This window comes from Ascaphus truei, chromosome 19 (genome assembly GCF_040206685.1).
Source record: "Ascaphus truei isolate aAscTru1 chromosome 19, aAscTru1.hap1, whole genome shotgun sequence".
In the NCBI taxonomy this organism is placed as follows: Eukaryota; Metazoa; Chordata; class Amphibia; order Anura; family Ascaphidae; genus Ascaphus; species Ascaphus truei.
The window spans coordinates 21,175,833-21,203,498 of NC_134501.1; the positions used below are offsets into that span (position 1 = coordinate 21,175,833).

Here is a 27,666-nt window from a genome sequence, read left to right on the forward strand (position 1 = left end):
CTCTCTGTGTTACACTGACCCAGCTCTCTCTCTCTCTCTCTCTCTCTCTGTGTGACACTGTCCCAGCTCTCTCTGTGTGACACTGACCCAGCTCTCTCTGTGTGACACTGACCCAGCTCTCTCTGTGTGACACTGACCCAGCTCTCTCTGTGTGACACTGACCCAGCTCTCTGTGTGACACTGACCCAGCTCTCTCTCTCTCTCTCTGTGTGACACTGTCCCAGCTCTCTCTGTGTGACACTATCCCAGCTCTCTCTGTGTGACACTGACCCAGCTCTCTCTGTGTGACACTGTCCCAGCTCTCTCTGTGTGACACTGTCCCAGCTCTCTCTGTGTGACACTGACCCAGCTCTCTCTGTGTGACACTGTCCCAGCTCTCTCTGTGTGACACTAACCCAGCTCTCTCTGTGTGACACTAACCCAGCTCTCTCTGTGTGACACTGTCCCAGCTCTCTCTGTGTGACACTGTCCCAGCTCTCTCTGTGTGACACTGTCCCAGCTCTCTCTGTGTGACACTGACCCAGCTCTCTCTGTGTGACACTGACCCAGCTCTCTCTGTGTGACACTGACCCAGCTCTCTCTGTGTGACACTGACCCAGCTCTCTCTGTGTGACACTGTCCCAGCTCTCTCTCTGTGTGACACTGACCCAGCTCTCTCTCTGTGTGACACTGACCCAGCTCTCTCTCTGTGTGACACTGACCCAGCTCTCTCTGTGTGACACTGACCCAGCTCTCTCTGTGTGACACTGTCCCAGCTCTCTCTGTGTGACACTGTCCCAGCTCTCTCTGTGTGACACTGCCCCAGCTCTCTCTGTGTGACACTGACCCAGCTCTCTCTCTGTGTGACACTGACCCAGCTCTCTCTGTGTGACACTGACCCAGCTCTCTCTGTGTGTGACACTGACCCAGCTCTCTCTGTGTGTGACACTGACCCAGCTCTCTCTCTCTCTCTGTGTGACACTGTCCCAGCTCTCTCTGTGTGACACTGACCCAGCTCTCTCTGTGTGACACTGACCCAGCTCTCTCTGTGTGACACTGACCCAGCTCTCTGTGTGACACTGACCCAGCTCTCTCTCTCTCTCTCTGTGTGACACTGTCCCAGCTCTCTCTGTGTGACACTATCCCAGCTCTCTCTGTGTGACACTGACCCAGCTCTCTCTGTGTGACACTGTCCCAGCTCTCTCTGTGTGACACTGTCCCAGCTCTCTCTGTGTGACACTGTCCCAGCTCTCTCTGTGTGACACTGACCCAGCTCTCTCTGTGTGACACTGACCCAGCTCTCTCTGTGCGACACTGACCAAGCTCTCTCTCTGTGTGTGACACTGACCCAGCTATCTCTGTGTGACACTGACCCAGCTCTCTCTCTCTCTCTCTCTGTGTGACACTGACCCAGCTCTCTCTCTCTCTCTCTCTGTGTGACACTGACCCAGCTCTCTCTCTCTCTCTCTCTCTCTCTCTGTGTGTGACACTGTCCCAGCTCTCTCTGTGTGACACTGTCCCAGCTCTCTCTGTGTGACACTGTCCCAGCTCTCTCTGTGTGACACTAACCCAGCTCTCTCTGTGTGACACTAACCCAGCTCTCTCTGTGTGACACTAACCCAGCTCTCTCTGTGTGACACTGTCCCAGCTCTCTCTGTGTGACACTGTCCCAGCTCTCTCTGTGTGACACTGACCCAGCTCTCTCTGTGTGACACTGACACAGCTCTCTCTCTGTGTGTGACACTGACCCAGCTCTCTCTCTGTGTGACACTGACCCAGCTCTCTCTCTGTGTGACACTGACCCAGCTCTCTCTGTGTGGCACTGTCCCAGCTCTCTCTGTGTAACACTGACCCAGTTCTCTCTGTGTGACACTGTCCCAGCTCTCTCTGTGTGACACTGTCCCAGCTCTCTCTCTCTGTGTGACACTGACCCAGCTCTCTCTCTGTGTGATGCTGACCCAGCTCTCTCTCTGTGTGACACTGTCCCATCTCTCTCTGTGTGACACTGACCCAGCTCTCTCTCTGTGTGACACTGACCCAGCTCTCTCTCTGCGTGATGCTGACCCAGCTCTCTCTGTGTGACACTGACCAAGCTCTCTCTCTGTGTGACACCGACCCAGCTCTCTCTGTGTGACACTGACCCAGCTCTCTCTGTGTGACACTGACAGAGCTCTCTCTGTGTGACACTGACCCAGCTCTCTCTGTGTGACACTGACCCAGCTCTCTCTCTGTGTGACACTGACCCAGCTCTCTCTCTGTGTGACACTGACCCAGCTCTCTCTCTGTGTGACACTGACCCAGCTCTCTCTCTCTGTGTGACACTGACCCTGCTCTCTCTCTGTGTGACACTGACCCAGCTCTCTCTCTGTGTGACACTGACCCAGCTCTCTCTGTGTGACACTGACCCAGCTCTCTCTGTGTGACACGGACCCAGCTCTCTCTGTGTGACACTGACCCAGCTCTCTCTCTGTGTGACACTGACCCAGCTCTCTCTCTGTGTGACACTGACCCAGCTCTCTCTGTGTGACACTGACCCAGCTCTCTCTCTGTGACACTGACCCAGCTCTCTCTCTGTGTGACACTGACCCAGCTCTCTCTCTGTGTGACACTGACCCAGCTCTCTCTCTCTCTGTGACACTGACCCAGCTCTCTCTGCGTGTGACCCTGACCCAGCTCTCTCTCTCTGTGACACTGACCCAGCTCTCTCTGCGTGTGACACTGACCCAGCTCTCTGTGCATGTGACACTGACCTGATGTTCCCCCTCCCCGTGTCACTTGCCAGTGAGGTTTTCTGTGTGGCCTGGTTGGGGTTCAGCCTGGCGAGCCGGACCTCATACGTTGCTCTCAGCTTCTGATTCTGTATAGAAGCTTCTTCCAGAGGCGTCAGCTCCCTGCGACAAACAAACACCTGGCTCACAAGCGGGTCCCCTCTCTGGGGGATGGACAGAGGAGGGAGGGTGACGTGTGTCCCCTCTCGGGGGGATAGACAGAGGAGGACGGGTGACGTGTGTCCCCTCTAGGGGGGATGAATAAAGGAGGGTGGGTGACGTGTGTCCCCTCACGGGGGGATGAATAGAGGAGGGCGGGTGACGTGTGTCCCGTCTCGGGGGGACAGACAGAGAAGGGCGGGTGACGTGTGTCCCCTCTCAGGGGTTAGACAGAGGATGGCGGGTGACGTGTGTCCCCTCTCAGGGGGATAGACAGAGGAGGGCGGGTGACGTGTGTCCCCTCTCAGGGGGATAGACAGAGGAGGGCGGGTGACGTGTGTCCCCTCTCAGGGGATAGACAGAGGAGGGCGGGTGACGTGTGTCCCCTCTCAGGGGGATAGACAGAGGAGGGCGGGTGACGTGTGTCCCCTCTCAGGGGGATAGACAGAGGAGGGCGGGTGACGTGTGACCCCTCTCAGGGGGATAGACAGAGGAGGGCAGGTGACGTGTGTCCCCTCTCAGGGGGATAGACAGAGGAGGGCGGGTGACGTGTGTCCCCTCTCAGGGGGATAGACAGAGGAGGGCGGGTGACGTGTGTCCCATCTCGGGGGGGATGGAGAGAGGAGAGAGTGATGGGGGGAGACGCACTTTTTGGAGCGCTGAGCGTCGGCTGCTCGTAGCTTCTGAAAGATCTCTGGGGGTGGAAAAGGACATAGCGTCTGAGCCTCATCAGAGCAGGTCCGACGGTGACCCCACGGGCGGCTGGGGGAGAAACCAGAGGTAGCGGAGGTAACGGCAGCAGCGCAGGTAATCTCAGTGGTAGGAGGACCAGGATCAGAGATACAAGGCGTCCGTGAGAGGAGATCCGACTCGGCTCTGTCTGCAAAGGGAATCAGACAGAACTCCATTTATTCAAAAAGATCTCTCTCTCTATATCTCTCTCTCTCTCTCACTCTCTCTCTCTCTATATCTATATAGAGATATATATATATATAGCGATATATATAGATATCTATATAGATATATTTAGGCACTGTACCGTGTATTTGTGTCATTGGATGTAGCACTGAGCTCTGTCTGTGTTTCATGTTCTGTCTCTGGTTTTAAATGCAAAGGGAATCAGACAGACGTTTATCAGAGACGCCTCCCCTGGCGTGCAACGCATCACACACCCTTTCTCAAACAATTGACTGGATCTTCCTGTGTGATGGGACCATGCATCAAGGCCGCTGTACAATGAATCAGATCACAAACACCACACACACCAGCAACATATATGGGGTGCATATACCCCAAAACAGCTACACCCCAGTACACAGCTGAAAGACAAAACTTAAAAGCAGTGTAGGGATAACCCACCCAAAACCAGCTACTTGTTCTGCTCGTGTCTCATGTGAATAAATGTTCCCTTTGCGCAGATGACCTGAATTTGCGAGTAAAATATTGTGGGGATGTTATCCTTTCAATGCGTTTCAGTCCACGTTCTCCAACACAAGGTACCAGCTCGCGGGGAACTCACCCACCTCCCCCGGGGGTACTCACCCAGCTCCCGGGGGTACTCGCCCATCTCCCCGGGATACTCACCCAGCTCCCAGGTAACTCACCCAGTTCCCCCGGGTTACTCGCCCAGCTCCCCGGGATACTCGCCCAGCTCCCCGGGGGTACTCGCCCAGATCCCTGGGGATACTCGCCCAGATCCCCGGGGGTACACGCCCAGATCCCCGAGGGTACACGCCCAGATCCCCGGGGGTACACGCCCAGATCCCCGGGGGTACACGCCCAGCTCCACGGAGTAATCGCCCAGATCCCCGGGGGTACTCGCCCAGATCCCCGGGGGTACTCGCCCAGATCCCCGGGGGTACTCGCCCAGATCCCCGGGGGTACTCGCCCAGATCCCCGGGGGTACACGCCCACCTCCCCCGGGGAACTCGCCCACCTCCCCCGGGGAACTCGCCCACCTCCCCCGGGGAACTCGCCCACCTCCCCCGGGGTACTCGCCCAGCTACCCGGGGGTACTCGCCCAGCTACCCGGGGGTACTCGCCCAGCTCCCCGGAGTACTCACCCACCTCCCCCGGGGTACTCACCCAGCTTCCCAGCCGTAGATCGAGCTCTCTCCAGACATTGCTCCGCCAGCTTCAGCATCTTCTGGGAGTCTGCGCTCACCGTGTCCCGGCCATCTTCCCAGGGGAGAGAAGGACAAAGTGACCCCGTGTCCTGCAGGGACACTGCGCCTACACCACAGACCCCTCCCCACCCAAAACCCTGGGTATGCATATACTTCCCTATAACCGCCAGAGTCTCCCAGCCCCCTAAGTGATGCAGAAATAACAACACGACATTGTCCAAAATACTTTTTTTAAACAACAAAAACACTGCAAATCCTCGGTGCCCGTGCGGGGTCAGTGATACGGTGTCCTGCAGGTGTCCTTACGGATAAAGGAGCTTGTGGAAGGGGAAAGAATGGGAACGCGAACAGAATACCCATTACCTTTCTGTTCTGCGTCTTCCAGCAGGAACTGGGATATGTAGCTGACACTCTTCAGGTACTCCACATAGGCTTCCTAAAATACACGAGGGGTGAGACCGTACATCCAAGCCAAATTCTGGGGCTTTTACAACTGGGCTACTCAGGAATCCTTCACTGAGCTACAGTTTCTACTATCTGCGCTGGGTCCAGATAGGCAGAACCCCTCTCTCCGGTCCAGTTCGGAGCTGTAAAGCAGAGAGGGGAAGAGGCTGCTCCAGGAACCTGCTTTGGGATCCGCACTGTATAGATTTGGGGTCTGCACAGAGACCCCTCTGCCAGTTCAGTTTTACGACACCATTATTCAGCGACCATAATGCAGATTTAAATGTCCGGGGAGAGACAACACACAGAGGGGATAAACCGTGACGCGGAGAAGACATTTTTACACAGAGGATTAGTGTTGCTCGTCTGAAATATACTTAGGAGACAAATTGTGAAAAACGACAACATTTTACGAGACACTTCCAGCAAAGTCTCCTCAGTAACACCAGAGAAGCAGCGGGATGCAATATGAAATGCCTCAATGACCCAGAGTATATTTGGAGCTGACACTCTAATTCATTGGTGGGCAACAAGTGGCCCTCTGGGGCTTTACCTGCGACACCCAAGCACTGGCCACGCCAGGAGCCCGCTCTCCCTCCTCAGTATAGCAGGACTGGAGATGTTGCTGGGGTGGACCATAGCTTTTCCTCACTGTCAGTTGCTAAATTACAGTGTGCTAATATATACAGTACTGCCCGCTCTTCTCCTGCTCTGATATATACAGTACTGCCCGCTCCTCTCCTCCGCTGATAAATACAATACTGCCCACTCCTCTCCTGTGCTGTGCTGATACATACAGTACTGCCTGCTCCTCTCCTGTGCTGATATATACAGTACTGCCCGCTCCTCTCCTGATCTGATATATACAGTACTGCCCGCTCCTCTCCTGTGCTGATATATACAGTACTGCCCGCTCCTCTCCTGATCTGATATATACAGTACTGCCCGCTCCTCTCCTGTGCTGATATATACAGTACTGCCTGCTCCTCTCCTGCGCTGATATATACAGTACTGCCCGCTCCTCTCCTGATCTGATATATACAGTACTGCCCGCTCTTCTCCTGCGCTGATAAATACAGTACTGGCCGCTCCTCTCCTGCGCTGATAAATACAGTACTGCCCGCTCCTCTCCTGCGCTGATAAATACAGTACTGCCCGCTCCTCTCCTGCGCTGATAAATACAGTACTGCCCGCTCCTCTCCTGCGCTGATAAATACAGTACTGCCCGCTCCTCTCCTGCGCTGATAAATACAGTACTGCCCACTCCTCTCCTGCGCTGATATATACAGTACTGCCCACTCCCCTCCTGCGCTTATACATACAGTACTGCCCACTCCTCTCCTGCGCTGATACATACAGTACTGCCCGCTCCCCTCCTGTGCTGATAAATACAGTACTGCCAACTCCTCTCCTGTGCTGATAAATACAGTACTGTCCGCTCCTCTCCTGCGCTGATACATACAGTACTGCCCGCTCCTCTCCTGCGCTGATAAATACAGTACTGCCCGCTCCTCTCCTGCGCTGATACATACAGTACTGCCCGCTCCTCTCCTGCGCTGATACATACAGTACTGCACGCTCCCCTCCTGTGCTGATAAATACAGTACTGCCAACTCCTCTCCTGTGCTGATAAATACAGTACTGCCCGCTCCTCTCCTGCGCTGATAAATACTGTACTGCCCGCTCCTCTCCTGCACTGATAAATACAGTACTGCCCGCTCCTCTCCTGCGCTGATAAATACAGTACTGCCCACTACTCTCCTGTGCGATATATACAGTACTGCCCGCTCCTCTCCTGCACTGATAAATACAGTACTGCCCCACTCCTCTCCTGCGCTGATATATACAGTACTGCCCGCTCCTCTCCTGCACTGATACATACAGTACTGCCCGCTCCTCTCCTGCGCTGATACATACAGTACTGCCCGCTCCTCTCCTGTGCTGATAAATACAGTACTGCCAACTCCTCTCCTGTGCTGATAAATACAGTACTGTCCGCTCCTCTCCTGCGCTGATAAATACCGTACTGCCCGCTCCTCTCCTGCTCTGATAAATACAGTACTGCTCGCTCCTCTCCTGCGCTGATAAATACAGTACTGTCCGCTCCTCTCCTGTGCTGATAGATACAGTACTGCCCGCTCCTCTCCTGCGCTGATACATACAGTACTGCCCGCTCCTCTCCTGCGCTGATAAATACAGTAGTGCCCGCTCCTCTCCTGTGCTGATATATACAGTATTGCCCGCTCCTCTCCTGCGCTGATAAATACAGTACTGCCCGCTCCTCTCCTGATATATACAGTACTGCTCGCTCCTCTCCTGCGCTGATACATACAGTACTGCTCGCTCCTCTCCTGTGCTAATATATACACTACTGTGTCTGAAGGTTTGGAAATGAAAGCAACAGGATCAAGAGAAATAAACAAGCAGCCTCAGTGATGAGTGAACATCCAGACACGTGTCACCTCTCACCGATTCAGTCCCACCGATTGTTTGGGTCCCTTTTCCCACGTGGAGTCATGATTGTTTTTAATTGAATGACCATTTTGGTCTGAAAATCCCCAAACCTCACTGATTGGGGCCTTGAAGGTTGGGGGATGGGGTCACCCCGACAATGGAGGAGAGGGAGGGGGGTCACCCAGACAATGGGGGAGGGAGTCATCCATACAATGGAGAGGGGGGGCATCACCCAGAAGAGGGGGGTCATCCAGACAATGGGGGAGGGGGTCACCCAGAAGATGGGGGACGAGTCACCCAGAAGATGGGGGACGAGTCACCCAGAAGATGGGGGACGAGTCACCCAGAAGATGGGGGACGAGTCACCCAGAAGATGGAGGACGAGTCACCCAGAAGATGGAGGGGTCACCCAGACAATGGGGGAGGGAGTCACCCAGAAGGTGGAGGGGTCACCCAGACAATGGGGGAGGGAGTCACCCAGAAGGTGGAGGGGTCACCCAGACAATGTGGGAGGGAGTCACCCAGAAGATGGGTGGGGGGGGGGGGGGGGTGATGCTGTGAGATGCCCGAACCCAGTTGCTCTGGAACTCTCTTCTTCCCGGGGTACAACTTGCACCTTTTCCCTCCTTACCCGGTGCAAGTTCCCGGTGTCCAGCTGGATGGCTCGGTTGGCCAGCTTCATGGCTCTCTGCAGTGGCTTCAGCGCCCCGTCCCCGGCAGGGGCAGCCATGGCTGGGGAAGGAACGAATCGCGGGCGGAACCTTCCTGCCGGGGACGCGCTGTCAACCCGGAATGTAAACAGAGCGCAGCAAGGGCCGGAACGCATTCCCGAAGGGACCCAGAGAAGGAGAACAATAGAGACGTGAGCGACATACAGAGCGCCCCTGCCGGCCAAAAGAGGGATTGAGCGCCCTCCAGCGGAGGGAGTGTCACATCTAGTGAGTACCAGGGAGGGTGTGTCACATCTAGTGTCAGGGAGGGAGTGTCACATCTCCTGAGTGACAGGGAGGGAGTGTCACATCTAGTGAGAGTCAGGGAGGGTGTGTCACATCTAGTGTCAGGGAGGGAGTGTCACATCTCCTGAGTGACAGGGAGGGAGTGTCGCATCTAGTGAGTGACAGGGAGGGTCACATCTACTGAGTGTCAGGGAGGGAATGTCACATCTAGTGAGTGTCATGGAGGGAGTGTCACATCTACTGAGTGTCACATCGCCTGAGTGTCAGAATTAGAGTGTCACATCTACTGAGTGACAGGAAGGTAGTGTCACATCTACTGAGTGTCAGGGAGGTAGTGTCACATCTAGTTAGTGACATATCTAGTCAGTGACAAGGGAGGGAGTGTCACATCTACTGAGTGTCAGGGAGGGTGTGTCACATCTACTGAGTGTCAGGGAGGGAGTGTCGCATCTAGTGAGTGACAGGGAGGGAGTGTCACATCTAGTGAGTGACAGGGAAGTAGTGTCACATCTAGTGAGTGTCAGGGAGGGAGTGTCACATCTAGGTAGTGTCACATCTAGTGAGTGACAGGGAGGGAGTGTCACATCTACTGAGTGTCAGGGAGGGTGTGTCACATCTACTGAGTGTCAGGGAGGGAGTGTCGCATCTAGTGAGTGTCAGGGAGGGAGTGTCACATCTAGTGAGTGACAGGGAAGTAGTGTCACATCTAGTGAGTGTCAGGGAGGGAGTGTCACATCTACTGAGTGACAGGAAGGTAGTGTGACGGTAAATTTGTGACAGGCTATTAATAATACACACCAAATATAACTGGGTTGAACTGAACGAGGCTTAGATATGATAAAATATAATTTATTCCTTGAAAAAGGTGAACACAACAAGATATACAAATAACAAACAAAATATAGCACTTACTTAAAGGTTAGGACAAGAAAAGCCATCAGGATACAGGATGGGCCATTCCTTGGATAATTCAGGTTTAGATGTAGACATCACAGCAATACATGAAGATCATGAAGACCATACATGAAGACATTTGAGTAAGGGGTGACTCTGACTTATATACCCTTTCAACCCTTTACTCTCAACCCTTGGTGCCGACTTGGCTAGAAAGATCTCTTTGATGGAGATTTTGTCTTCCCTTGTAGGTGTGAAGACCGACACTTAAAAACACTCAGTCCCTTTGTTCCTGCCCTTAGTATAAACAATCAGGACAGTTAGCTTTTGATCACTCTTGATCACAGTGCTATGATAATTCTTACAGGATGCCCTTCCTGCCTTATTAGCATAGCAGATGGGGTCTGCATTTTCAGAGCAGATCCAAAATCCCATACACACTTTAATATCTACACATATTAAAATACCTGGTTCTGGTAGGTCCAGCAGGTCCAAACTTTCCAGACCTTAATGCCGGAAGTGGTACACTATAGGGTCCAAGTTTCAGCCCGCTACGACCTTCAGAACCGGAGTTATACAAATACCATATAAACCGTTTCATATTTTATTATAAAAATCTCTGCTAAAAAGAAATCTCAGTTTTTCACTAAATCCCCATTGAAAACCATTGGCTCCGCCGCCATAGGCTTTCAACGGGGAATCTCTGCCATTGGCGGCTATGGGAGTCTGCCGCCATAGACTTACAACGGGGAATCCGCCGCCGTTGGAGTCTATGGGGCTTCTCCGCCATAGCCGGTCAATGGGGTAACCGCCGCCATTGAAGCCTATGAGAAAAACCACAAATTTTTACTGTCGTCCATACTCCGTCTGGTTGGTCGGAGGGGGCTGGGAAGGGTCATGCATTAAAGCCGGAACCTTGCCTACATGTCACCCAAATCCCATCCCCCTGGGCATTCCCGAACCGGAGATATGGACTTCCACATTTCAACATTTTACACTTAGTCGTTTTTACGCCACACGGCTTTTCAACATTGGAATTAATGGCCGGCGCCGCAATTGACAATTGCTGGGCGCCTGCCGCCATTAGATTCAATGGGACCTCCGCTCCGCCATTGAAAGTCAATGGCGCGACCCTCCTTCTCCGCTCGACCCCTTACGGGGGTCTATCATTCCTGGACCCGGTGTGGATCGTGTGTGGGGGTTCCTAGGAGCTAGGGACAAAAAGAACTTTATTCCCAGGGGCCCTAGAACTTAAGATTCCCACGCCAATTGTCGTTGAACTTGACCGTAGTGATTAAACTCTTTTAAAAGACATTGTATCCGCTTTTGCGGTCTGCGGTTTGGATGGCTGCCAACCTGTTCCTCGAGGCCGGCGTCGAGGAATCTCCATTGAAGTCAATGAGCCCATTGACTTACAATGGGAAACTGCCGCTCCTCCTCTCGGACGCCACCTGCTGGTCGTTGCTGGAAAACAGGTCCAAAACCGCTACTTCTGCCATTAGAATGCATGGAGTCTCAATGGCGACTTATGGAAGGCTGCAAAATGGAGCCTGAAAAGGCGGGAAAATTACACAAAGGGCTATAATCACTATATGAACATTAACCCCTTCCCTCCCGCATCAACCCTAGTGTATGTGTGAGTGCAAACACCAGAACAACACAATACATTTACACAGGGGAATAAACATTTGGATACTGAAGCAAGGCAAAACACATTACTGGGCCTCAGTCCAGTTAACCCCTTGCTTCCCAAATGACAGTAGAGGGTGGTCAAATGGGGGTGTAACCCCTTTAATCCCGGGCCAAATCCTCTCTATCATGACAGGTAGTGTCACATCTACTGAGTGTCAGGGAGGTAGTGTCACATCTAGGGAGTGTCACATCTAATGAGTGACATGGAGGGAGTGTCACATCTACTGAGTGTCAGGGAGGGAGTGTCACATCTACTGAGTGTCAGGGAGGTAGTGTCACATCTACTGAGTGACAGGAAGGGAGTGTCACATCTACTGAGTGACAGGGAGGGAGTGTCACATCTACTGAGTGTCAGGGAGGTAGTGTCACATCTAAGGAGTGTCACATCTAGTGAGTATCAGGGAGGGAGTGTCACATCTAGTGAGTGTCAGGGAGTGACACAGCTACTGAGTGTCAGGGAGGGAGTGTCACATCTACTGAGTGTCAGGGAGGTAGTGTCACATCTGGGGAGTGTCACATCTAGTGAGTGACAGGGAGTGTCACAGCTACTGAGTGTCAGGGAGGGAGTGTCACATCTACTGAGTGTCAGGGAGGGAGTGTCACATCTACTGAGTGACAGGGAGGGAGTGTCACATCTACTGAGTGTCAGGGAGGTAGTATCACATCTGGGGAGTGTCACATCTAGTGAGTGACAGGGAATGTCACAGCTACTGAGTGTCAGGGAGGGAGTGTCACATCTACTGAGTGAAAGGGAGGGAGTGTCACATCTACTGAGTGACAGGGAGTGTCACATCTACTGAGTGACAGGGAGGGAGTGTCACATCTACTGAGTGACAGGGAGGGAGTGTCACATCTAGTGAGTGACAGGGAGGGAGTGTCACAGCTACTGAGTGTCAGGGAGGTAGTGTCACATCTACTGAGTGTCAGGGAGGGAGTGTCACATCTACTGAGTGTGAGGGAGGGAGTGTCACATCTACTGAGTGTGAGGGAGGGAGTGTCACATCTACTGAGTGTCAGGGAGGTAGTGTCACATCTACTGAGTGTCAGGGAGGGAGTGTCACATCTAGTGAGTGTCAGGGAGGTACTGTCACATCTACTGAGTGTCAGGGAGGTAGTGTCACATCTGGGGAGTGTCACATCTAGTGAGTGACAGGGAGTGTCACAGCTACTGAGTGTCAGGGAGGGAGTGTCACATCTACTGAGTGACATGGAGGGAGTGTCACATCTACTGAGTGTCAGGGAGGGAGTGTCACATCTACTGAGTGTCAGGGAGGTAGTGTCACATCTACTGAGTGACAGGAAGGGAGTGTCACATCTACTGAGTGACAGGGAGGGAGTGTCACATCTACTGAGTGTCAGGGAGGGAGTGTCACATCTAAGGAGTGTCACATCTAGTGAGTATCAGGGAGGGAGTGTCACATCTAGTGAGTGTCAGGGAGTGACACAGCTACTGAGTGTCAGGGAGGGAGTGTCACATCTACTGAGTGTCAGGGAGGTAGTGTCACATCTGGGGAGTGTCACATCTAGTGAGTGACAGGGAGTGTCACAGCTACTGAGTGTCAGGGAGGGAGTGTCACATCTACTGAGTGACAGGGAGGGAGTGTCACATCTAGTGAGTGACAGGGAGGGAGTGTCACAGCTACTGAGTGTCAGGGAGGTAGTGTCACATCTACTGAGTGTCAGGGAGGGAGTGTCACATCTACTGAGTGTGAGGGAGGGAGTGTCACATCTACTGAGTGTGAGGGAGGGAGTGTCACATCTACTGAGTGTCAGGGAGGTAGTGTCACATCTACTGAGTGTCAGGGAGGGAGTGTCACATCTAGTGAGTGTCAGGGAGGTACTGTCACATCTACTGAGTGTCAGGGAGGTAGTGTCACATCTGGGGAGTGTCACATCTAGTGAGTGACAGGGAGTGTCACAGCTACTGAGTGTCAGGGAGGGAGTGTCACATCTACTGAGTGACATGGAGGGAGTGTCACATCTACTGAGTGTCAGGGAGGGAGTGTCACATCTACTGAGTGTCAGGGAGGTAGTGTCACATCTACTGAGTGACAGGAAGGGAGTGTCACATCTACTGAGTGACAGGGAGGGAGTGTCACATCTACTGAGTGTCAGGGAGGTAGTGTCACATCTAATGAGTGTCACATCTAGTGAGTATCAGGGAGGGAGTGTCACATCTAGTGAGTGTCAGGGAGTGACACAGCTACTGAGTGTCAGGGAGGGAGTGTCACATCTACTGAGTGTCAGGGAGGTAGTGTCACATCTGGGGAGTGTCACATCTAGTGAGTGACAGGGAGTGTCACAGCTACTGAGTGTCAGGGAGGGAGTGTCACATCTACTGAGTGTCAGGGAGGGAGTGTCACATCTACTGAGTGACAGGGAGGGAGTGTCACATCTACTGAGTGTCAGGGAGGTAGTGTCACATCTGGGGAGTGTCACATCTAGTGAGTGACAGGGAGTGTCACAGCTACTGAGTGTCAGGGAGGGAGTGTCACATCTACTGAGTGAAAGGGAGGGAGTGTCACATCTACTGAGTGACAGGGAGTGTCACATCTACTGAGTGACAGGGAGGGAGTGTCACATCTACTGAGTGACAGGGAGGGAGTGTCACATCTAGTGAGTGACAGGGAGGGAGTGTCACAGCTACTGAGTGTCAGGGAGGTAGTGTCACATCTACTGAGTGTCAGGGAGGGAGTGTCACATCTATTGAGTGTGAGGGAGGGAGTGTCACATCTACTGAGTGTGAGAGAGGGAGTGTCACATCTACTGAGTGTCAGGGAGGTAGTGTCACATCTACTGAGTGTCAGGGAGGGAGTGTCACATCTAGTGAGTGTCAGGGAGGTAGTGTCACATCTGGGGAGTGTCACATCTAGTGAGTGACAGGGAGTGTCACAGCTACTGAGTGTCAGGGAGGGAGTGTCACATCTACTGAGTGTCAGGGAGGGAGTGTCACATCTACTGAGTGACAGGGAGGGAGTGTCACATCTACTGAGTGTCAGGGAGGTAGTGTCACATCTGGGGAGTGTCACATCTAGTGAGTGACAGGGAGTGTCACAGCTACTGAGTGTCAGGGAGGGAGTGTCACATCTACTGAGTGAAAGGGAGGGAGTGTCACATCTACTGAGTGACAGGGAGTGTCACATCTACTGAGTGACAGGGAGGGAGTGTCACATCTACTGAGTTTCAGGGAGTGTCACATCTAGTGAGTGTCAGGGAGGGAGTGTCGCATCTCCTGAGTGACAGGGAGGGAGTGTCACATCTACTGAGTGTCAGGGAGGGAGTGTCACATCTGAGTGACAGGGAGGGAGTGTCACATCTAGTGAGTGTCAGGGAGGGAGTGTCACATCTACTGAGTGACAGGGGGGAGTGTCACATCTAGTGAGTGACAGGGAGGGAGTGTCACAGCTACTGAGTGTCAGGGAGGTAGTGTCACATCTACTGAGTGTCACGGAGGGAGTGTCACATCTACTGAGTGTGAGGGAGGGCGTGTCACATCTACTGAGTGTGAGGGAGGGAGTGTCACATCTAGTGAGTGTCAGGGAGGTACTGTCACATCTACTGAGTGTCAGGGAGGTAGTGTCACATCTAGTGAGTGACAGGGAGGGAGTGTCGCATCTAGTGAGTGTCAGGGAGGGAGTGTCACATCTAGTGAGTGTCAGGGAGGGAGTTTCACATCTAGTGAGTGTTAGGGAGGGAGTGTCACATCTCCTGAATGTCGGAATGGGAGCACCACTACTGAGTGTCAGAGAGGGCAACAGCTAGTGTGACACCTACAAATAAGTGACAGTGAGGGAATGTCCCAGCTGTTATAAGGAACTGATGTGATGGATAGCATATATATAATATAGATACACACACAGAACAGGAATACCATATCATTATAATAATAATTATTATTATAATACAGGATGCCCACTTTAATGCACCGGCCTGTTCTAGTGATAGTGCTGTTGAACTATGTTATTGGATATACAGTACATGTGGCTCTGTACCTGTATATAGTTGTATATATATAATATCTTGGTATATTAGTGCATATTATTAGTGTATACGATCTGGATACAGTGTTGCAGTACCTGTACATACTGTGTATAAGACCTGGATACAGTGTTGCAGTACCTGTACATACTGTGTATAAGATCTGGATACAGTGTTGCAGTACCTGTACATACTGTGTATAAGACATGGATACAGTGTTGCAGTACCTGTACACACTGTGTATAAGACCTGGATACAGTGTTGCAGTACCTGTACACACTGTGTATAAGATCTGGATACAGTGTTGCAGTACCTGTACATACTGTGTATAAGATCTGGATACAGTGTTGCAGTACCTGTACATACTGTGTATAAGACCTGGATACAGTGTTGCAGTACCTGTACATACTGTGTATAAGATATGGATGCAGTGTTGCAGTACCTGTACATACTGTGTATAAGACCTGGATACAGTGTATCAGTGTAGCTGATCCTGTACATACTGTGCGCTGTAGTGATCCCGGGTGCGGTGCCTCCTCCCCGCCGCGGGGGGCGCTGTCCCAGGCGGGGTTCCTCCTCCCCGCCGCTGTCCCAGGCTCTGACCGGAAGTCTCCTCGGGTTGGATGGCGGCTCCGGGAGTGTGGCCGCGGGATGAAGCGGGAGCGGCGCGAGCGGAGGGCGGCCTGGGACAGGAGAGCAGACCGGGGAGCGGGCCGAGGGGAGGACGGGGCCGTGCAGGGGGACAGCGGGGCCGAACTACAGCTGCCCTGGGAGCCCGAGGAGCAGAGACAGAGCCCGGGTGTGACACAGGGGGCAGTGTGTGTGAGACACAGGGGGCAGTGTGTGTGAGACACGGGACAGTGTGTGTGAGACACAGGGGGCAGTGTGTGTGTGAGACACAGGGGGCAGTGTGTGTGTGAGACACAGGGGACAGTGTGTGTGAGGCACAGGGGACAGTGTGTGTGAGACACAGGGGACAGTGTGTGTGAGACACAGGGGACAGTGTGTGTGAGACACGGGACAGTGTGTGAGACACAGGGGGCAGTCTGTGTGACACGGGGGGACAGTGTGTGTGTGACACGGGGGGACAAAGTGTGTATTTGTGACATGGGGGACAGTGTGTCTATGTGTGACACGGGGGACAGTGTGTTTGTGTGAGAGAGGGGACAGTGTTTGTGACACGGGACGAAGGGACAGTGTGGGAGAGGGCGACAGTGTGTGTGGGGGATGGGACGAGGATAGTGTGTGTGGGGGACGGGGACAGTGTGTACGACACTGGGGACAGTGAAAGGGAACAGTGTGTAACACGAGACAGTGTGTGTGACAGGGAACAGTGTGTGAGACGGGGAGAGGGGACTGTGTGAGACAGGACAGTGGGGGAGAGGGGACAGTGTGTGTGACTGGGTAGAGGGGACAGTGTGTGTGAGATGGGGTAGATGGGTCAGTGTGTGACGGGGGGAGAGGCGTCAGTGTGTGACAGACGGGACGGATAGTGTGTTAGACAACGGGAGAGGTGTCAGTGTGTAACAGAGAGGGGACAGCGTGAGAGACAGGGGAGAGAGTGTGACGGGGTGGATGTGACCTGTGTGTTATTGATACTAAGTTCTGTGTAGAGATACCTACTGAAGTAAACATGATTATACTCAATCTCACCCTGAGGTGTCCCCAAATCCCTGCCCTCCCCAAGTATGACAGTTGTTGAGCCATATTAACATCCCAGATACAGTGGGGACCTCTGACTCTTCTGAAAAATCGCTGTGGTGGGATTGTGCAGATCCCAGCAGCAGAGTTACTGGTGTGAATGGTTTTGCTGTGGAAGTTTGCAGTGCTATATTACGAGACCTTTGGGTTTTAGCCGGTGATGTAACGCGGAACGTTTGTCCCTTTGGCTCATCTCTGTGCCCAGGTATCGGAAGGACCCTGAGCACTGGTTACTGCCGGCTCTGCCACGGAAAGTTCTCCTCCCGCAGCCTGCGCCATGCCTTTGGGAAGGTGGCAGTGACAGGCAAGAGTTCGGAGAAGCAGAAGCGACTAGACCAGGTGTTCTTTGCTGACTTCCAGCAGCTGGTTGGGGTGGCGGTCCGGCAGAATCCTGACTTGCCCCAGTTCGTCTGCAAGGACTGCCACGCACAGTTTTATAAGTGCCGCAGTGTGCTGAGGACGTTCATACAACGAGTGAATACCTCACCCACCGACCCCCAGAGAAGCAGAGCAGGGTGAGCGCGCTCTCTCTGTCCGCCTGCTGCTTAATGTGGGTAACGTACCTTTCTCCTTCCCTTCCAGGAACCAACATGTTTTAACCATGGCGCTTCTCATGGACTGGAGTTATAGAAAGTGTGTGAGCATTTTATCCCTCTGGGTGGATTGTAACTTTTGTTTGGTCGTTCCTACAGTAACATGCACAGTGCAGTGGGTGCCACCACGGATCCCTGCTCAGGTACGAGAAATGATTTACTTTTAAATTGCACTCTCAGTGTATTCAGAGATGCGTATGGTAACATAATACAGGTGCAGGTCTCCTCTAAGCCAGCGGTGCGCAAACTGGGGGGCGGGGGCGCGAGTTTTGTCTGGGGGGGGGGGGTAGCGCGCGCGGGCTGTTGCAGAGGCCCCGCGCTCTTCCCCCAGGCATTTCATGTCGGGGGAATCATGCGAGGCCTCTGCAACAAGGAAGCTTACCTTGTTTCAGATGCGTCTCCATGGCAACGTGACGTCATTTGACGCCGGGTCACGTGACCCTGGAGCGTTATTTGACACATGTGGAAGGTAGGAGAGGCGGTGCGAGACCGGGGGAGGCCTGCCAGTGGGGGCGCAGCTTAAAAAGTTTGCGCTCCCCTGCTCTAAGACAGAGATACGGACATTTGAAAGGTCCATACGGGACCTGAAACGTTGTTTTCCCGCTGTTCTTGGCTGCATATTAAATGGGGAACATCATTATGAACTTGTGAGTAGAGCTCTCCTTTGTATTTCTGTCTTAGAGGAGAGCTGCACTTTGAAGAAATTGTTTGTCTATGTTGTGTTGGCTGCACGAGCGGGACTCTCCTCGCCTGAAACGGTTTCCCCGCGCTTTGGAACTGTAGCATAATAAAGGTGCCGTGTTCAGCCAGCGCTGACTGAATCCGTTCCGTTTACTTGCAATTCTAAACAAAAAGTTGTAACTTTTACTTTTTTGGACATTGATAGGACTCTCCTGAAGGGGGGGCGAGGGGGGGGGCTTATTCTATATCACCAAAAAGGCTGTTTGTACTGTTTTCGGGCACAAACCGCCATTGACTGCTTCAGTGGATATAGAATAACCCCCTTTTGTTTACACTCACAGATCTGATCACCTCAAGCCCGGAGTGCCTGCACAGCCTGGTCAGCTGGACGCACAGCCATGCGGGGCGCTGCCCCTCCGTGCCCAGCCTGCAGCGGGTGCTGTCCTCGCAGTACTGTGGTATCATCCGAGCAGTGTGGGGGTGCGGAGGGGGGCACGACTACATCATGGACACGGACTCGGACTGCAGCGCCCCGGCCACCCAGCAGGAAAAGAGCGCTCCAGAAGTGCCGAGTGGCAACGGAACGCACAGCATCAGCGCAGAGTCAGTGTCTGTCCCCTTGGGATACAGCCTTCCTGACCAGATGGACACCACCCCACCACTTCCTGATGCCGACACCGCTGGGGCAGGGATCCACCCCCCGCAAAGCAGATCGCCCGCCCTGCCTCTGGCTAGCCCAGCCTCCCTGTGTCCAGCTCCGGCCCAAGGTGAGAAGTGCAGGCCCACCTATCTCAGGCCTGTTAAATGACCTATGCATCACACTCCTCTTCCTTCGCTGGTCGACAGTAAGATAAGGAGACACAGGTAGGGTCTTCCACATGCCACATTTGTGAGGGTGTTAAGCAGCAGAATGGGCAGTGAGGGGGGTTACTTGTAACCAGGCATTGTAAGGGCTGGAATATAGTCCAGCGGGTTCATTGCATCGCGGGCGCCTCTTGCTCAAGTTATGTGTGAATATAAGCTGTAAGCGATTGGAGAGGCGCGGCGCACGCATCACGCGGCTGCTTCGCTGTGAATGGCTGAACCACTTATGTGACGCGGCCGTCGCTGGAAAATCCTTTTTTTTTTGTCTTTTCAAAACGCGGTCCGACCATCGCGCTCCGTCGTGCACACGCAGTAGGGGCGGCCGCATAGGAATTCAATTTGTTCCTGTCACGCGAGCGCCATACGGCTGAGTTCAGGGTGCCAGAGACAGGAGTTGGAGGGAGGGCGTTTGGGTGTGCGAGCGTCAGTCTGCTGGGCGATGTGTGTTCATCCTCCCAGCAGACTTTTTCAAGCTTTCAGGAGGCGGGGCGACAGACGGCAGCTTAGGGATCGGAGTTGCTGTGTTGAAATCATTTTCAAGAATGATTTCATTGGCTGCCGAAGTACCAGTGACGCTGCTGCAGCTTCAAAAAACAACTTGGGTTGTTTATTGAAACTGTAGCAAGCGTCAACTCCGGACATCGGCGACAGGGTAGCTGCTACCCTGACAACTGCTATTCAGTTGAAACTATTTGTATCTAACGTCCGCCCGCACGTAAGCACGCCCCCCCTCCGAAACCGGCACCCTAAACGAGGCCTAACACGGACTATGATACCAGCCTAAGGCACCCAGAGCTTTGCAGAGATATGCTGAGCACTTTCTCTGCTAATCCTTCTCAATGAGCAGCAGCAGGAGAGAAGGGTCCGTCCCAAATACATTTAGGCAAAGCGGCTGGTCAGTCCATTTAAGTCAATAGGGATTTGCGGTCGAAAAAAGGGCCTGTTCAGTCGCTTGGGGCTATAGTTATTGACATACCCAGATCCACAAAAGGCTGCTAAGCTGTAGCGTCACTTTACTCCTGTTCATGGGAATGGTAGTAAAGGTGTGTGAAGCTGAAGTCCCTTTTGTAGATCTGGGCCTAGTAGCCTATTACTAGTTACCTCGCTGTAAAAATACAGTCCTGTTTATCAAGCACACGAAATCCCCTTAAATGCAAGCAGTGTGTTTCGTTTGATAAATACGCTGTCATTCTTTTGCATCCAGGAGACTGGAGTGACGTGTAAAAGGGCCATTGGCTTTCCAGAAGTTTAGCGCAGAGGGGTTTTCTATGTATTACCCAGTCTGTTTCCTTCTGTAGGACAGGAGAGTGGAACAGTGCCTCTCGTCTCCGAGGACCTCCCAAAGGATGAGTGCAGTGACCTCTCAGACGGGTGAGGACACCCACAACGCCTGACATGTTTCCCGCCAGTGAGATGCATGAGGGATCATCCCGCAGTAACTAAACTGCAGCCTGCAAATGCGAAACCACTAAAGGGTTGAAGGGGATGCCGTGTCTGTCAATGAGGCTTTTACTAAGTGCCGCTTTCTCTTGCACAGAGATTTCCAGAGCGAGGAGGAGGAGCGGGGCGACCAGCCGTCGTCAGATGACTCTTTTGAGCCGTATCCAGAGAAGCGGTAAATGCCACAGCTGAGTATAGCGCAGGAGTGGCCAACGCCAGTCCTCAAGGGCCACCAACAGGTCAGGATATCCCTGCTTCAGCACAGGTGGCTCAATCAGTGGCAGTCTTCGACTGAGCCACCTGTGCTGAAGCAGGGATATCTGGACCTGTTGGTGGCCCTTGAGGACTGGAGACGACCCCTGGTTTACATCGTCTCTCCCCCGCCATTCCCCCATCATTTGCAAGTTCTGTGTTGCTTAAAGTGACCATTCTTTTACCCTTTTTTTTGTACTCTTACCTGAGCGTTTCCTGGTACACCCGTTTCAGGAGCGCGCAAGCCCAGGGTATACCAGGGGGAGGGGTCACACAACGTGGCCTACTGGGTCAGGACTTTCTCCAGCAGCCAATAGAAAAGCTGCGTTGTCACGAGACGTGGCAGGTTTCTGTTGGTGACCGTGGCAGCCATGTTTGTAGTCCGCCGGCACAAACAAAAACATTATCGCCGGGACCGGGAGCTCCCCACAGGGCTGGCGAGATTTCCAAATATTTTCTCCAAACCATAGGGGAGCGGTGATGGAAGCCGTGTAAAGAAAGGGATTTACATAGGGCAATATTGCAAAGGCAGTGATAAATAAAAGGGGGCTACAAATTCATACTCACATAGGAGCAAGAATAATCAAGCAGCAATCCAAACAGTGGCAGTGATGGCCCTGAATGGTATGATGCAGTTAGTAATATATACAGGGGTCCAAAGCACACAATAAAGGAATAAAGACAAAATCTGTCAACACGAGGATCAATGTATTGAATTTAATGGCAGCTACAAAATCAGCCCTGGCTTATGGTCTGGAGAGTTCATCTCGTGGAGAAAAACAGTACAGAGGGAGAGGAGGGGGAACAAGGGGGGTGAAACACTGACTTGCTTGGGGGTTAGAGGTTACCCCTTGTTCCCGTGCACCATATCATTTACTTTTCATGCGGATTTGGTTGTGGAGTGCTACCTAGCACACATACTTTTGGTATGATGCAGTTGTTCCGGTAGAGAGACAGGGCCATAGTGCAGATCAATGAAAAGGACATTTATCTCACACACAACTCACAAATGAAGGCTTGCATGATGTAAGTGAACAAAAGGCAGGGTATATGTGGCGAGTCGAGATCTCACCGCTCTACTGTCCAAGCCTCCGGTCACGTCCGCCGCGAACCTCCGACGTCACTTCCGGTCACATGAACTCGCCCGCCGGGAACGTCAGGGAATGCCTCTCCAGATCACGCCGTAAGCCACGCTCTACGCGTTTTGGCCTATGAGAATACCGGCTTCCTCAGCAGTCTTCAAAATAATAATGTTCTCAGGCGGTATTGACGATTTAATCTATTGCCGATATTGCAAGAGACGGCATGCACTTAGTTTGTTTTTTTTCAGGAACATGTTCTGTAATTCTTAAAATGGGATATTTTTGTGTTTCACACACAAGGACGTGGCATCGGTATTTTTACGGCGTTTGCCCACTTCAAAGTTAGTGTGATATTACAACACTACAACTCTGCTATATGTCTTACCGATGAACTCGTGTTTACGACGGATACTTTATTGCTGCGGGGGGGGGGGGGGGTGGGTTATAACACCTTTTCATATACATGCAGTGCAGGGATATTCAGCACATTTAATAAACACAGATACCCAGCAAGCTCTGATGAACCCCAACAATTACTACACAATATATATATATATATATATATATATATGTGTCAAAAGGAGTGCTACTGGGCGTGGCTAAATCTATACAGCAAAAAAAGTAAAGTGTGATCATTTTTGCTCTTAACTATAGCGGTAACTAAGAATTTTAATCAGGTAGTGTTAGGACCTGCGAACTGGTCATGCCTTGATGTGGCTCACAGGCTTATTCGCTTTGGCCAAAGGGTTTAAATAAATGACCCTTTTTCAAGAGATAAATAGGTATTTCACTGTGTATTTTTGTCACATTGGAAGTAGCTCTGGGCTTGGTTTTTGCTGTATATTCAGCACATGCGTTTACTTCCTGGTGTGTGATTTGCACATTGTCTCCTCGTTCCCGCCCAACAGGGTTCCCCAGAAAAAGAGCGAGCAGCGAGAGGCCAGGAAGCCCCAGGAGCCCAGAGAGAGAAAGAAACCTGGTCCCAAACCCGGCTGGAAGAAGAAGATTAAGTGTGAACGGTGTGTCTGGGGGTGCCGCGCGCTTGGGAGCCGCCACGGCAGGGAGGTGGGGTTGCCACGCGCTTGGGAGCCGCCACGGCAGGGAGGTCGGGGTGCCACGCGCTTGGGAGCTGCCACGGCAGGGAGGTGGGGTTGCAAAGCGCTTGGGAGTCGCCACGGCAGGGAGGTGGGGGTCCCCGCTTCCTCTCACCGGGCGTTTCTCCTATATGTTTGCAGGGAGGAGCTGCCTACAATATACAAGTGTCATTACCAGGGCTGCACAGCCGTGTACAGGGGAGCTGACGGTATGAAGGTAAACAGGAGGGGAGGGCTGACCCAGTCTTCTCTTGCTTGTGATACGTACAGCAGGGGTGGGCAACTGCAGTCCTCAAAGGCCACCAACAGGTCAGGTTTTCAGGATAGCACGGCTGAGCCACCTGTGCTGAAGCAGGGATATCCCGAAAACTTGGCCTGTTGGTGGCCCTTGAGGACTAGAGTTGCCCACCCCTGCCATAAAGCATGTCCCTCCCAGAGCAGTGCCACAGACAGAAGGGACCAAAGTATCCCTCCTACCACACAAGGCTTCTATGCAGACGCCACAACATGTATAATGAGAGAGACGTATCCCTGTGCAGAGGCATACTGACCGTGCCCTCGCTGGGCTCCCGCCTCTGTCCGCACAGAAACACATCAAGGAGCATCACGAGGAGGTACGAGAGCGGCCGTGCCCACACCCCGGCTGCAACAAGGTGTTCATGATTGACCGGTACCTGCAGCGGCACGTTAAACTCATTCACACAGGTGAGTGCAGCCGCATCACTCTGCTCGGATGTTCCCCTGCCCAGCTCCCTCTGACCCGTCCTCCTGTGTGTCCTCTCCCCCTTAGAGGAGAGGAACTACATCTGTGACCAGTGCGGACAGGCCTTCAAACAGCGCAAGCACCTCTCCGTGCATCAGATGCGACACTCCGGTGCAAAACCTCTCCAGTAAGTGCCGGCCGGACCTGTCCGGGACGGAGGGTTGGCAGGTGTATTCAGGTCTGCTTTACAGTAGCAGGAATCTTCTCATTACACCCATCCCATGTAGCATGTGAATCTTCTGTAGCTGCATTCCTCCCGCCTAACGCCATGTGGTCTCTCTGCAGATGTGAAGTGTGCGGGTTCCAGTGCAGGCAGAGAGCCTCTCTCAAGTATCACATGACCAAGCACAAGGCCGAGGCAGAGCTGGAGTTCGCCTGTGACCAGTGCGGGAAGCGGTTTGAGAAGGCCCATAACCTCAACGTCCACATGTCCATGGTGCACCCCCTGACACAGAGCCCGGCCAAGCCCCCAGAAACAGAGCCCGATATTCCCTCGGGGACAATGGGAGGACAGGCCATGAAGCCAGAACTGACACAGTTGCTCCCCCAATAGGGAGCACAGCGCTGGGCAGAGAAACGCACCCGACAGAAACTTTTTATATGGTTTTTATGGATTTCTTGTACAGAGAGAGCGAGACATTACTCTGACTCGAACAGTCGTCTCGTTTTTATACCGCGAACCGCAGGAAAGAGGCGCCCCATGTTTTTATGTCCCGCACAAACTAGCACAGAGCACTTCCGCTCCCTCATCTCCAGCTGATTTTAGCTTACTCTTAACCCCTGCGGTGCCAGAGAATGGGATAACCACCATGGCAGCAAGTATAGAGAAACGGATTTGTAACTGTGTGATCTGAAGGAAGATTGGATGGACTTACTTGGAATAAATTATTTGCAATGTGTGTGATATCCACGTGGCTTTATCCCCAGGAGGAGTGAAACACGGGATAGGTTTTTTTCTGGGTGTGTTGCCTGCATGGTCGCTTTTACTCTCGCTGGTAAAGCGGGTGTGGGGGCTGATCGTCAAGCGGCTTCAGAATTAGAAGTGATCTCTTCCCCCCACTGCCCCCGTTATGCATGAACACAAATCTGTCACTGCCCGCTCCGCTTCTCAGAAAAGATTTGGCTCGTTATACAAATCGTCGTCGTGCAGGGCCCGGTGAGAGTCCTGCAGAGCAGCGGTCAGCTCGGGGTCACACTCACCGCAGAGGTGCAGTAACTGCAAATGGAAACACATAGATATGTTAAACATTTATTAAACTGAACGCAAGAAGCAGGCGAGCAGTGCATGTGCGCCAGCAAAGAAAACCCTACAACCTGGCTATTACACACACTGAGGTCTCATGCCTCCTTATTGTCATAGCCATGCTATTTAATGCCAGACAAGGAAAGGCACAGGTGTAACCTTTTTGCTGCTGGATGGATAGACCCCTCTTACTGCAAAAAGGGTTAAATAAAATATGTTACAAATTGAGAAAGCCCTATAATTAGATGTCCCAGTTTTTAATGTCTGTCCGGCTGCTTGACATTCTTTAAAATGTCCCGTTTTTTGTGGCTGTCCCGGTTTTGACCATCAGAGCAGGGGGGACAGCAGAGAGCAGAGAATTCCGGCAGGGAGAGAAGGGAGACCCGGAAGTGTCAGTGAGAACTTCCGGTGTCTGCTGCCAGGGCTCAAGATGGCTTCCCCCCACCCATGCAGGTAGGGTCAAGAATACATGGGGAGAGAGACACAGAGACAGCATGGGTGGAGAGAAACACAGAGACAGCATGGGTGGAGAGAGACACAGAGACAGCATGGGTGGAGAGAGAGACAGCATGGGTGGAGAGAGAGACAGAGACAGCATGGGTGGAGAGAGCGAGACACAGAGACAGCATGGGTGGAGAGAGACATACAGCATGGGTGGAGAGAGAGACAGAGACACAGTGTGTGGGGGGAGAGAGACAGAGTGGGGGGAGGGGAGACAAAGAATGGGGGGAGAGAGAATGGGGAAGAGAGAAAGAGAATGGGAAGGGTGGAATGAGAATGATGGGAGGGAGAATGGTGTGTGTGAGAGAAGGGGGGACAGAGCAGGGCGGAGAGACATAAAGGAGAAGGGGCGCAGTTGGTGATGTAATTTGTTTTATAAATATTCTTTTTTTTTTATTTCAAACATTTTTATTGTTTTCTGACAGGGGTACATTCACATCACATGGTTGTTTATAGACAGTAAACTTAATTAACATATACATTTAAAAGTGAACAACCCGAAGCATCTCAAGGTTGATTGATCGAGAAGAGGCGATCTGCCCCTAGTATTTTGTAACCTCCTATGCATTTAGATTCTACTATGTATATCCCGTCCGGGAGAATTAACAGTTTTAGGAGGATCTTAGATCAAACCCCTTATATTAGTAATGTAAAGGATAGGCAGAGAGAGAGAGGGGGAGAAGAGAGAAGAACAGAAGAAGGGGGGAGAGAGGGGATAGGAACGGGGAGAGCTAAGGGAAGGGGTGTAGTTGTCCTCCCCTCCACCTTGTCAAAAGACCCTGAGTAGACATGAACTCCCCCTTAGAGGGGTTAGTGGTCTTATGCAGAGTCCAACTGAAGCATCCATATCTCATTTTTAATCTCTTTAATTATAAGGCCACTGTGCCCAAACTTTCTCATATTGTACTATATTCTGTTTCAGGAGCACCGATAGGTATTCCATAAGCTTGACCTCGCTTACCTTGCGAAGGACCATTTGCTTAGAAGGGGGTTTAATCTTTTTCCAATTAGCTGCTATTGAGCAGCGAGCCGCAGTCAGGATGAACGAGGCCAGTTTTTTAAGAGGGACAGAGATATCTTCGATGGGTTTCGCGAGTAGGCATATCAGCGGGTCCATCCGGACCTCAACTCCTACCGTCTCCTCAACCAATGAGCATATCATATTCCAGAAAGTCTGGATCTTTGGGCATGTCCACCATATATGCACCAGATCTCCTCTCTGGCCGCACCCCCTCCAACAGAGGTCAGACAGGCCAGGGAAGATCCGGCTCAGCCTACTCGGGATTAAGTACCATTGAAATAGAATCTTATATATATTTTCCTTAGTAGTAGTGCAAATAGAAGTTTTGGCTGCTGCTTCCCAAATATCCTCCCATTCATCTCTGTCTATATCAAGATTGAGGTCTTCAGCCCATTTCAACATATAATTGTGGTTGACGGGACTCCTGGACCGTGCTAGCCCCGCGTAAATCTCTGAGATCAGACCCTTCCGGTATGTGCCCACCATACACATCTTTTCAAAAGACGTTGGACCTTCAAATTTGGATGTTTGGGAAATTGTTAGGAGAAAGTGTCTGATCTGAAGATAACCATAAAGTGGGAGTTTCATGGGGAGGCATTTCTCCTGTAAATCAAGTAACGGAATAAGAGTCCCTTTGTCTATTAGATCACTTGCTGATTTCATGTTATCCAAACTAAATGCTTTAAGGTTCCCTGGGACACAACCCGGAGGGAATTCAGGGTTACCAAAAATGGGAGTGAGTATGGAGGGGGAAGACGTCAGTTTATATTTATTTCTTGTTTTTGTCCAAATTTTCCACGTGCATCTCATTGCTCCCAGGCCTGTTCTGTCCGATATTATCTTCTCTCCCCCTCCGGACCAAAGTATTGCCCCGAGTGAGAGGGGAGCGACACAGGAGGACTCAATTTCCAACCAGCCGCAAGACACTGGATCGTTGTTCCAAACTATCGCTTGTTTTAGGTGGGTCGCTTGATAATAATT

General features: G+C 52.2%; 3 protein-coding genes across 7 annotated transcripts in view; 1 reads left to right on the top strand and 2 right to left on the bottom strand.

Moving 5' to 3' along the window:
- VPS9D1 (VPS9 domain containing 1) overlaps window positions 1-8,780 on the bottom strand; it is a 74,855-nt gene extending 66,075 nt beyond the window's left edge. Inside the window, exons 1-5 of the mRNA XM_075576833.1 lie at window positions 8,562-8,780; window positions 5,396-5,468; window positions 4,992-5,084; window positions 3,555-3,786; window positions 2,759-2,870 (exon numbers count right to left, since the gene is read on the bottom strand). Coding sequence (XP_075432948.1) covers window positions 2,759-2,870; window positions 3,555-3,786; window positions 4,992-5,084; window positions 5,396-5,468; window positions 8,562-8,756 — 705 coding nt within the window. The 5' untranslated portion in view covers window positions 8,757-8,780. The remainder of the gene's footprint in view (window positions 1-2,758; window positions 2,871-3,554; window positions 3,787-4,991; window positions 5,085-5,395; window positions 5,469-8,561) is intronic.
- Window positions 8,781-16,046: 7,266 nt separating this feature from the next.
- ZNF276 (zinc finger protein 276) lies at window positions 16,047-24,819 on the top strand. 2 transcript variants are annotated; one of them, XM_075576838.1, is made up of 11 exons: window positions 16,047-16,249; window positions 17,357-17,666; window positions 17,844-17,887; window positions 18,767-19,192; window positions 20,588-20,660; window positions 20,827-20,904; window positions 22,972-23,082; window positions 23,299-23,374; window positions 23,697-23,862; window positions 23,948-24,047; window positions 24,206-24,819. In XM_075576838.1, the coding sequence occupies exons 1-11, from the start codon at window positions 16,102-16,104 to the stop codon at window positions 24,471-24,473; spliced, it is 1,800 nt and encodes a 599-aa protein (XP_075432953.1). In that variant the 5' UTR covers window positions 16,047-16,101; the 3' UTR covers window positions 24,474-24,819. The 2 variants fall into 2 exon arrangements, with proteins under 2 accessions (XP_075432953.1, XP_075432954.1); XM_075576839.1 differs by having other exon boundaries at window positions 23,745-23,862.
- Window positions 24,511-27,666, bottom strand: part of FANCA (FA complementation group A) — a 42,799-nt gene continuing 39,643 nt past the window's right edge. For all 4 annotated transcript variants that reach the window (XM_075576837.1, XM_075576836.1, XM_075576835.1 and 1 more), the window contains one exon: window positions 24,511-25,136. In XM_075576837.1, the coding sequence (XP_075432952.1) occupies window positions 25,029-25,136 (108 nt within the window). In that variant the 3' untranslated portion in view covers window positions 24,511-25,028. The remainder of the gene's footprint in view (window positions 25,137-27,666) is intronic.